We start from the raw sequence: 12,500 nt of genomic DNA, 5'->3' as shown, positions 1-12,500 counted from the left end.
ATCTTGCAGTTAGTTAACTAATTGCATCTTCAGGAAGCATAGTGGAGGTGACCCATATAATTTCCTTATAATGCAATTAGGTTTTTAATTTTTGGAATATTAGTTAAGCAATTAAATCAAAAGTTAATGTTTTTTTAAGATTCTTTACTTCTGTCCTGTACATACAGGTAACAGTATCTGATGGGACTAATGCTTACACCTAAAATTAGTTGTTTCAAGAGTGTGTCTCTGTTATGTATAACAGAACAAAAACACTGTCCATTCCTATACCATCCTCCTAACTGTAGCTCTCTTTGAGCCCGTTGTTACATCCACTGTGCTGGTCTTTCTCTTTGTGGGTCTTTCGCTGTTTTACTGGCCTTCTGCTTTACTAACCATGAAGTTCTTCAGTGGAACTGGTTTCTCGCAACAGCATTTGCAGCATACTGAGACAGAATCTCACCATCTTCTCTGTTATGAAGCATTGTGCCTGTATTTCTCCTAAGGCAGATATGTTGGTTCTCTTGACAGACCATGGTATACATGCACTCATTCTTTAGTCTTTGTCCAGTATTCACATGTATATGAAGTGTTTGAAAGTACCATGATTGGATTAGGCACACTTTATTCCTCAAGGTCATATCTTTGCTTTTTAATATTTTCAAGAAGTCTTTTATGGCAGATTTCCTCAATTCATCATTTGATTTCTTGAGTATGGCATCCATGGGCATTGACTGTTGATCCAAGTAAAATGAAATCCTTAATAACATTAATCTTTTGTATTTTTATGAGACTCCTTATTGATCCAGTTGTGAAGATTTTTATTTTTATTAAGGTGTAATCCATTGTAGATTTTGATCTTCAGCAGTAAGATTGTCTATCTTTCTCTTGTGGATTTAAACTAAGAGGCATGGCCTTTGTTTTTAGGAGCACAATTCCCTGTGGACATAAGCCACAGAGCTCTGTCAGGGAGCCCTAGAATACCTAGTTCTTTTTTAAACTGCATAAGACATCTAGAGTCAGAGAACAAAGAAAGGTAACGTTGTCCTCTGTGATTAGCACAAACGTTGATCTCTAGCTTCAGTACACAGGCCCCATGAATTCCCTGGCCACATGAATTGTCCTGTGGAGAGTCAGACTAAGTGACCTTGAATCAAAGCTAACGCTTAAGTTTAACCATGTGACATTTTTAGTTTAACTGATTTTTACCTAAAAAAAATTAGCAGACACTAAGGGAACTCTAGTGGCCCAGTGGCAAGAAGAGGGGCAGTTACCTCCTGTGCCAGTCAGATTTGATTCGACAGTACACAACAAGAACAACAAATAATGGCAGATGATTCCACTTCCTCTTTCCACCCCTAAAAGCCTCTCACTTGAATCTCTGATCTGCCATTTCATGTCTCCCAGTACCTGAGGAAGAGAAGCAGAAGAGTACATTCGCCTGTAATAAGCTTCTTATTTTTGTGTGCTGTTGAGTCAGAGCTGACTCATAACGGACCCTCCAGAAGGTTTTCAGAGTCAGTAACTTGCATGGAAGGAGACCTTTCTTTGTCCCATGGAGCAGCTGGTGGATTTGAACCATATGTCATTTGATTGACAGTACAGCTTTTTACCCACTAGGCCACCAGAGCCCTTTATTGCAAACTCATGTCCTCCCAAGAGAAGCTACTGAAATGTGACTAATCTCAGTCAGTAATAGAGTAAGGGAAGCAAATATCAAAATTCCTATTTGAACTCATTTAAGCAAACAGTAAAATTACAAGAAGGCATGCTAGATTATTTCACAAAAATATTATGTTTCAGGAAGGGTAGGAGTATATCTGGACCTCAAGATCCATTCAGCCAAAGGCACCACGTGACACTGACTCTCATCGGTGCTTTTCTGTGAAATTTTCTGTATTCTTTTTTCCTCACTGAACTATGTGGTCTTGGGTGGTAATCGAGTTTTAAATCTTGAATTTTAACCACTGGTCTGACTTCCAAATTCAGATCAAATTAATTGAGCTAGGGATACATTCCAGTGCCACTTAACTATGACCAGGTCAGGAAGTGATGTAAAAACATGCCATTTTCTTAAAGAACAGAATGTAGGAAGATTCTTGGAAATGCAGTGGATTATTTTGGGCAGACAGTCTTATCCATAACCACCTGAATGGACCTAGACCAGACACACTGGTGTTAGGCTGATAAAGAAATTCTTCCAATCAGGTTTCCAAATCAGTAAATCTTTATGGGTGGAAACTGTCTTTCTTTCTCCTTCAGAGCAGTTGATGGGATCAAACTTCTAACCTTTTGGTGGTGATGGTTATTGTTAGGTGCTTTTAAGTCAAGTAGGAGTCGTAGGGACCCTATTAACAGCTGACCTGAACGCTGACCTATCCTGTGCAATCCTCATTATCTCTGTGACACATGAGAGCCCATTGCCAAAGTCACTATGTCAATCCATCTCGTTGGAGGTCTTTTTTTCCTTCACTTACCCTCCATCTTTCCTAGCATGATGTCCCTTTCCAAGGAATAATCTAGCCTAGCTATATGTCTAAAGCATGAGACATGAAGCTTTCCTTATAGGAGCACTCTGGCTGCCCTTTTCCCAAGAAATATCTATCTATTCTTTTGGCAGTCCATGGGATATTTAGCACTCAACACTCCCACCACAACTCAGAAGCTTCAATGCTTCTTCTGTCATCTTTATTCATTGTCCAGCTCTCTAATGCGTATCAAGTGTTTGAGAAGCTGATGGCCTGAATTAGGTGCACCTTAGTCTTCAAACTGACATGATTGCTGTTTAAGATTTTGGAGAGATCCTTGGCAACAGACTTGCCCAATGCAATTAACAGCCCCTGTATTTTACCTGTATGACACTAGGGCACCATGTCAGGAGAGGCACCTTCAAAATATCAGCACTTAGTCATGAAACAAGGAAAAACAACCTCAGCAAAATAAATTCATGATTACCCTAGGACTGACTTGGTATACTTTTGTTCTCAGCTATGAGAATACTTCATGACATTTTAGAAATCCATAGAAACAATTGAGTCATAACATGGACTTTGCAAAAAAGTAAAATATAATTTGCAAAACCTTAGTCTCATAAGTAAAGCTAGTAGACTATAAAGGTATCATTGTGCAGATTCCAAAAGGACATCCTTGAATGTAAGCTGAATTTCAACCCCTGTATAACCTTTCAGTCATATGCCACTGCACAATTGGTTTATTATCCTACTAAGTGTTAATTTAGCTGCTTAAATAAATGGAACTTGGAATTGATGAATGACTGTCAAGAACTGTGAAGGGTCTGAGATGTTATCTGACTTAAAAGTTAGTAAGTTTGCATACCATAGTTGCATGTGTGAAGACATGGAACTCCTGGGTCAAAGGACAATTTTTACTCATAGCTGTAGTCCTAGTAACGTCATTTACACCTAGTTCTTCCCGGTAGGGACTCAGGAAGGCCAAGTGATGTCTTTACTTACAGTAGTGAGAGAAAGTATGCAGAGTATAAGAGAAAAACCTACCTGTATAAGACTCAGACTTCTTATAGGGCCTGTTAGCAAACCTATTCAATCTGTATGCTGAGGAAATAATTTAAAAAGTGGAATTGAATGAAGAAGAATGTGGCATCAGGACTGGAACAAGACTGATTTTTCAAAAACCTGCATTATGCAGAAGACACAGCCTTGCTTCCAGAAACTGAAGACCTGAAGTGCTAACTGAAAAAAGATCAAAGACTATAGCCTTCATTATAGAATACATCTCAACATCAAAGAAATAAAAAATCTTCACCACTGGATAGATAGACATGATACATGGGGGAAAAAATTTATTGTCAGTGATTTTTGTCCTGCTTGACTCCACAACCCCCTTGCTACCAGCAGTCAGGAAATCAAAAAATATGTTGCATTGGGGTGATCTGATCCAAGCTATATCGTTATAGTTACTTGCTGTGAATCTGAAAATTGTACAGTGACTAAGGATGACAGAAGGAAAATCAATGCCTTTGAGTTGTATTGTTCAAGATGAGTACTGATTATCTCTCATGGACAGCCAAAAGAACAAATATGCCTTAGAGAAAGTGCAATGAGGGTACTCCTTGAAGACAAGGATGATCAAGCTTATCTCACTTGCTTTGGGCATGTTGTTAGAAGGGGCTGGTCCTTAGAAAAGGACATCACTCTTGGAAAGGTAAAGAAGGGTCAGTGTTAAGAGAAGACGACCTTTAACAAGAGGAATTGACAGTGTCTATAAAAATAGGCTCAAGAACATCAGAGGCAATGAGCATGACACAGGATAGGGCAGGCTTCAGATTCATTGCTCATAGGGTGCTCTGAGTTGTAGTCAACTCACTGGTCTTTAACAACAGTAACAGCAAATCTGTAAATATTTGCCTAATAGAGGTATTAGAGGTATTATTTTAATTCTGGACAGCATAGTAGTCCCCTATTCCAAAGCAAAGCAGTTACCTCTGCCTTCCAAAGGCTCCTGTTATAAAACATCATTGAAAAGATAATCAGCAGAAAAATTAATGCCATTGGTGCAAAGACTATAGACATGCAAGAGACATATGCCAAAATGACCCCTAACTGCAGGAGAAGGCAAATGGGAGGGGAAAATTTACTCATTTTTTTCTGTAGATCAAAATTTAGCAAATTCTTTCTGTAAACTGTCCAGATAGAAAATCATCTCAGCCTCACAATTACTGATTTGTCATTGTAATCACCTACCCCCTGCCCTAAAAAAAAGGTCAGCCATAGGCTGTATAAAACAAGCATAGCTCTCTTCTCCTTGTAAACTTCACAGTTTGAAGACATCTTTGATGGCTCCTGCCTTGGATGATGTGTTTTGTTGAGGCTTGTTACATAATTATCATTCTGTGAAATACTCTGGTGACTCAGCCCACAGGGAGTTGGGCTGCTGACCCAAATGCTGCACCCCTCTGGTAGTAAGAATCCACCAGCAGCTTCTTCACACAAAAATGGGCAGGCTCCTCTTATATGATTAACAGTCTTGGAATCCCAGTGCAATGTCAGCTATTAGAGGATTCCAACTCAATGGCAAGTTGAGAAAGTTTACCTCTTTCTGTTGAAACATTTTAAAAATTATAGCTATAAAACATGAAATGGGGAAAACTCTTTACTTTATGGTATAAGCAACCACAGACCATGTATTTTGTTTTTGGAGTATATGTATGTAATCTGATGTATTACATATTGAACTAAGGCTTTGCTTTGTGTCAGAGTTAACTGTAAGGCATAGTTGTCACCTATAATATTAGAGGAAACGAAACTCATTGTTTTGGGGTCTGAAGTGACTCACAGCTGACCCCCCTCCCCCTTCAGTGGATTCTGAGACTATAAATCATGTGATTTTTCTCCTCCATTGCTAGTGGTGGATTTGAGCCCCCAGAGAGGCATCGCCTTTGGATTAGCAGCGTAATTCTCTACTTCTATGCCACCAGAACTCTGTCGGGAAATTTAGCTTAATATATTTCTGAACTCATGACCTTCAGGTCTGTCCGAACTCAGGACAACCCTCAGTTGGGCTTCACAGGCTGTAAATCTTTCTGAGAAGTGATTGTTTACCTCTATCCCTTAGACTCTAACCACCAGCCTTCCCAGTTAGCAATATAACACATAATACAGTAGGTTACTTAATAGTTTTCTTAATACTCTCTTAAGTGTGTGTACAAACATGGATTAGTATTTGGACAAAAAGAATAGAATGATATATTTAAGTCGGTTCTACATGTTAGCTTATATTTTTTATAAATGGGAACTGTGGAAGCTTTAGGGAAAAAATACAAATGAAAGTTACTTCTTTTTATTCATTAACCTTAGAGTTTCATGGCCTCTAGTTTAAGGTGAAAAAAATGCAAGAAATTAAGTCTGGAAAATATAAGTATCTTAATTATTTGTATGACTGTATTTTGAAAATCAACTGAGAAACTAGCAAAAGTGATTAGAAAGTTAGCAAACTGGCCATATATAAACTACTTAATGGGGGGGGGCGAATCTTTAAAAAGTTTATATGCATTGTTTAACATTTAAGATATATGAAAAGCAGATTATTCTTACTTTACTTGGATTGTCAAAATATTTTAATACTTACTTGATTGCTATAGAAAACTTCTAATCCTGTTTTAAGGGCATTTACTTTACATTTTTATAAAATTTCTGAGTAATATCCACAGGTGTGACCACTAACTCATAGCAGACCCTCCAGTGAGTTTTCAGAGGCTGTACATCAGGATAATGCCCATCTTTTCCCGAAGACGCTGCTGGTGGATTCGAACCAGCTGCCTTTAGGTTGACACACAACTCTTTACGACTAGGCCTCCAGAGCTCTTTAATTGTTATGATACTTTAGGGGAACCAGGAGTTAAATATTGTGAATTTTTTAATCTATTCTAAGAATTAGTAAGTACATTCACTAATTCATCTTTTCCCTCCTCTTGTGCAATAGGTGAGTACTCCTGTCTTTGTGCCAATGAAAACTCATGTGCTGCTTCATCGAATGAGTGGAAAAGGACTGGCTGCCAATTATTACTTTCCAAGACAGCCTTGCATTTTTGGTGATAAGATGGTCTCAGTACAAATAATATTTAACAATACTACTGATCGGAAGATAGAAAATATTCACATAGGAGAGAAGAAACTTCCTGCAGGCATGCAGATTCATGTTTTCAATCCAATAGGTAAATATTCATTCTTATTAGAACCTTTATATTTCATAACTGAATGTATTCATCTTAAAAATAAAGTAGAATGCATATTTTATTATCTATTGGCATACTTATTTTCTCTTTCTTTGCACTTTTCAACTAAATTTTTAATATACAGTAAACAAATCTTCCCTTAGTAAATCAGGGCCAACAATGTCTATACCAGTAATTATAAAGGGGTTGGCCTGAAGAATCAAAACTGCCATCTCATTTTTTAAAATAAAATTTTAATTGTGATTTTAAGAAACATTTACAGAGAAGTTAGATTTTCTTTCATTCATTGTTGCACTTTTTATCCCTTTCCCTCCCTTTTCCCACTTCCAGTTCACTGTTTGTTTTTTTTAATGTTCATTCATTGTTGCACAGTTACCTACCCACCACCCACCACCCCTGTCCTCTTTGCAGTGGGATGTTGTCATATGTATAATGCCTAATCATTTATTCCTTTTAGACAATTCTCACCTTATCTGTTCCAATGCAATGACCATTATTTATCCACTCTTATCTTATTCTCCTCCCAACACCCCGTTGTCAGACTTGCTTAATAACAGTGGTGCTATGCAGTATTTGTCTTTTTGTGACTGAGATCTTTCACTCAGCATGATGTCTTCCAGGGTCCCCATGTTGTTTTGCAAGTTCATTGTTTTTCTGGTTCATTGTTTTTCAGTGCTGGGTAGTATTCCTTTGTATGAATATACCATAGGGGGTTTTTATGCATTTGTGTATTGATGAACGCTTGAGTTGTTTCAATCTCTTTGCTATTGTAAATAACATAGCAATACACATGGGTGTGTATATATCTGTTTGGATGGCAGTGGATTTCTTTAGGGTACATACCCAGTAATGGCATTGTTGGGTCAAATGGTATTTCTGTTTCCAACTTTCTGCAAACCCAGAAATCAGCTCATCTACCTCTATGCTCAATGGAGTTTTGACAAAGAGATTAAATCAGTTAAGAGGGAAAACTACAGCCTTTTTAACAAATGGTGTTGGCAGAATTGGAAAACTATCTGTAGAAAAAACTCCAGCAAGACCCATACCTCACACTATATACAAAAACCAACTCAAAGTAGATCAAGGACCTAGAAGTACAACCAAAGACTATACATTTTATTACAGGAAAACTTGGAAGAACTCTAGAATCCCTAAACCATCTTATTTTTAGCTTTCTTTTTTTTTTTTTTATTTTTAGCTTTCTACATCACCTTCCCCAGATGTCTTTCTAATCAGTTTCATTTTTCTGAATAATTTTTGTTTATTTATAAAATATTTATAGCAAAAAATCAATCTGCCTTTTGAATGCAGTATCTCTCTGTCCATAACCATTCACATAAAATAAACTGAAAAGTCAAAATTTAGAGAATATGCACAGCTATTTTTTTCCCTTTTCGTGCCTAGAATATAAAATACACCAGAGTATATCCACATATCCTACTCATGTTTTTAAATATTTTTAATCTCTTATCACCAGTTAAAATTAGAATATTTTTACTTTTTTTTATCTATATCCCACTTTTCTTGGGAAAAGAAACCACAATTAGGCAGTACCAATCCTTTATATCCCCATAAGCCAGCCAGCTGGTGCTGAGAAGCAGCTGCCTGTCAGGTGTAGCATTTTTTCCCCAGGTTACCCCAGTACTGGTACAACATATTCTCTTCTCACTATCAGTTATCCTATATCATCTTCCTTGTATGTTCCCCCCCTGCTTTTCTCTGTTAGATTTTCTTCCTTGTCCTTGAAGGCTATTGTGTTTATAATCCCTTTTAAACAGCTTTTCCTTTAATTACTTAGCCAAAAAGGTTTTCTCTAAAGTTATTTTGCCAAAAATTAAATGTCACAAAAATGTTTAGGTCCATCCATTCTCTCCGCCTTCTGTTAGTCAAGACAATCCTAATGTTTATTTGGAGAAAGCTACTTGCGAACCTCAATTGAAAGTGATAACAAGTTTTGTATGATAATTGTTTTCATGAATCAGTTCAGGAAAGAAAGTCATTCTTTGGGTGATACTTCTGTACATTAATAGAGAAGAATACCTAATGGATAAAATACAATAAGACTTTTATAAGATACCAAAGTAAAGAGAAATACTGTTTATGTTTATTTCAGAATTCACATAATACTGTTTTGTAATTTAGTAACTAAGATACCATTAGTGAAAGGAGCTGATACAACCCAGGGGTGACCAGGTCTGATTTCTACCCACTTTATATAGAGGGACTGAATCCCATCAATAATATACATAGTTCTAAACAAATAGCTACATGGTCAGACATGCCACCCCACGTACTCCTGTCCCTATTTCTACCACTCATCAGGTACAATGATTGTTGCAACTTGACTCACAGTTTACCTGTAGTTATTGGGGTTTATAGGGGAGTAGGGGCGGCAAAGAATATCACATGCAAGTCCAGGTTTAGTCCAGCTGTCCCAAGTCACATTAACAAGGAACAGTTCATCAGTTAGTTCAGACAGCTTCTCAGTCCCAAGTGAAAGTCTAATTTCGTGCCACAGAACAAAAAAACCCCCTCTGATTTCTTGAATCATGCTGCAGACTTTAACCCAAAGCAGTTATAAGTCAACTTTTCCTTTCATCATCAGTAGACAAAACATTGAACTGTGGCTCTAGGATTTCTCTAGTTACACCATGCCACACTTACTTCACAGTAGTGCTTCAATCTTTTCACCTTCTCTCTACCACCATCTCTTGCATTGTCTTCCCAATGCCCCAAAAATGTAGAAAATACTTTCTCATACTGATCTTAAAGCTATTAGTGGTTTGTAAGACTGTGTCCAGAGTTAAGGTTGCCTGAGACCTCCCCCCCAATGTGGGCTAATGCAATGGCTAGAAAAGCCAATCTTCAGAGGTTCTAACACCACACCATTTAAACTAGAAGAACTAATTGGTTCCTGACTACTACAATAGTCAGAATGAGAGAAAAATGTGGAATAAAACCTAAAATTACTTTGAACAGGCCAAACATGACTGGATTGCTTTAAGCTAGGGGACTCTCGAAGACTATCAGAGATAGTCACTTTGTAACTAAATAATAAATTGACTCATTAAATAATGGGTATCACCCAGAAGTACCAGGCTCCTTTAAAAAAAAACAACACCAATTTTAGCCCAAGATGTCAACAACTACTTTAAAACAAAGTTGAGAATGTAAGGAGACAAGGAATTTAGATTGTAATAGGAGGATAGAAGGCCACTATTTTTTTATTGTCTTAATTTTCATTTTATGATTTTGTGTAGGTATTTTATTTCTAAAAAAGTGATACAAGATATCAAATTGTTTCTTATACCACTTATAATCCAGCCTTTTCTTAAACATATTTTAAAAATTAATTTAGTTTAAGAAGTGTCAAGTAACTGATATATGAATTGCCTGGACATTGAAAATGTTATTCAAAGGTTAAAACACTAGAACAGTATTAACATATTCTTCAGTTGGCACAATGAGTTGATGAGTTGACCTTTTGTTGGCCTATATAGACTGGAAGAAATAAATATAATAAATTTCTGAGTATGACCTTAACACAAAATATAACTGTATACCATTTCCTCAGTACTAATAATAGGGTTTACTTTTTCTATTCTTAGGAAGATTTTTTAGCACTGTAATATTGCATTCATTTACAATTGAATGCCTTCAAGATACAGTTTTTTAATAGTATTTATTGTTGTGTTTTGTAGACATAATTGACCCATAGTTGGAGTCTATTCCAAAAGCCGTTTCCAATCACATGGGAGTTGATTGCTAAAAAAATATGCTTACAGAGTAGTATAGATCTTAATCATGCCTCAAAAATTGTCTTAAGGATGTAACAGAATAGTATTCTCATGTGTTTCTGAAATATAAGGGTGTTAAGGTATTTGTTTTGTTTAATAAAATAAAACGAAACAATACAAATCTATTGCCATAGAGTCTATTCCAGTTCATAGTGATCCTATGGATATAGTAGAACTGCCCCAGAGAGTTTCCAAGGTTGTAAATCTTTATAGAAGCAAGCTGCTGCATCTTTCTTTCATGGTGCAAGTAGTGAAGGGCTTGAACTACTGACCCTTTAATTTGCATCTGTGTACTTTAACCATTGCCCATCAGGGATCCTCTATTTAACAAACACATGTGCTAAAGAAATCTCGCATATTTTTTGTCATTAATCTGTTTTCTCTTTATCTAATACATTCTATAATTTCTGTCTGTGCCTTGCCTTTAGCATTAAATGAGATTCATCTTAAAAGGAATAGGAAAAATGCTGTTTTGTTTTTCCCAAAGAGACCAAGTAAGTGATAGATAAAAGGAAAAGAAACAATAATATTTAAACTCTACCGTATTCAGGAACAGTTACGTTAACAGTTGATAAATTTGAGCTAAGCTAAAATGTCATCAATTATTGTACAACTGCCAGAGTAGAAGGTATCCTGTATCATGTCCGTTTTCATTCAGTTGTGTAATAAGTGCCAAAACTTATTTCCAGTTGGTTTTTTTTTCAGCTGTTTCTTCATAACCATGTCAAGAATATAGCAAAGAAATCAAGAGCAGTTTCCAAATACACACACACACACACACACACACACACACACACACATATGTATGTATTTAAACTTTGGGAAACTTTATTCATTTAAAAGGCTCTAAGTATTATATAAATCCATTATATTGTTGTTGTTGATTGCCATCGAGTCGAGTTCTATGATAATCATTTTACTCCTGAAACTTTCATATGATAAAAATGTGCCATTGATTGTGAACTGTCTCTAGAATTAGCATGGCAATAAACTAAGTTCTACTAAGAGTGAAGACAGTACCAGACTATGTCAAAGAGTGCTTTCAACAAGACATCCTGAGAGTTATCATGTTGTCAACTGATATACAGGGAGACACGAGATAGAAATCTAAATCACGCATGTTGTCAGGTTTTGAAGATAGCATTTGCTAAACAATACCAAACTCCTAGTATATCTGTGGCAAAGAAGAAAATATTAATGACTCTATAAAGAATAGCCTTGAGTAAAATGACTTACCGTTGTAAATTGACAGCAACATGTACTTTTAAGAGAAATACCAGAAAAATATCTTTGTAGTTGGTTAATAAAGATCACTTGAGAAAGATTTAGGCAGCAAGTCTTGCGTTTTGAATTCTTGTTTGCCGTCAAATCAGATTTGACCCATAGCTGACCCTCCAGTAGGTTTTCAGAATAAATCTCACAGGAGGAGCCTGGAGAAGCAACCAGTAACTATAGTGTTTATAAACAATTAAATTTAAACTAGAGTCAGCAATATACCTTTGAGAACCAAGTAGCACTTTAAAGTAACCATGAAACTAGTACCTTTTTGGAATGCTTAGTCTTCATTAAGGCTATGAAACATGAACATACAATAAGCTTTTTGGGTTATTCTTTGTACCATCTATACCATCATCGCTCCCATAGTTAGTATTTACTGATAACATGTCTTTACTAAAAAGCCCTAGAATGGTGACTGTCAGATTGTTAAAGCAATGTAATTACATCTGAAAAGATACTTATAGAATAAAGTACAGAAAGGTACCATACAGATTGACTGCAGTTATTCAGAAGACTTTGAGCAAAGTAGAAATCAAAAGTGAATGGTTTCTATTTAAATATACATGCCATACCAACTCCTTCCCATTGAGTTGATTTCAACTCAAGAAATTGCCTGTGTGTCTTGGAGTAAAACTATACTATGACCAAGGAGGATAGAAGGAGAATTGATGCCTTTGAGCTGTGGTGCTGGAGAAGAGTATTGAGAATACCATGGACTGCTAGGAAAACAAACA

The 12,500-nt window shown here is 36.3% G+C and overlaps 1 protein-coding gene across 1 annotated transcript in view; it reads left to right on the top strand.

The window, feature by feature from the left end:
* AP3B1 (adaptor-related protein complex 3, beta 1 subunit) overlaps positions 1 to 12,500 on the top strand; it is a 358,199-nt gene that overhangs the window by 298,919 nt on the left and 46,780 nt on the right. The window contains exon 25 of the mRNA XM_006889841.1: positions 6,439 to 6,670. Coding sequence (XP_006889903.1) covers positions 6,439 to 6,670 — 232 coding nt within the window. The remainder of the gene's footprint in view (positions 1 to 6,438; positions 6,671 to 12,500) is intronic.

The sequence above is a fragment of the Elephantulus edwardii genome, unplaced genomic scaffold (genome assembly GCF_000299155.1).
Source record: "Elephantulus edwardii isolate Elephantulus edwardi_28Jun2011 unplaced genomic scaffold, EleEdw1.0 scaffold00082, whole genome shotgun sequence".
Lineage (NCBI taxonomy): Eukaryota > Metazoa > Chordata > Mammalia > Macroscelidea > Macroscelididae > Elephantulus > Elephantulus edwardii.
Note: the sequence above shows the minus strand (reverse complement) of the source record. Positions and strands in the feature narration are given on the sequence as shown.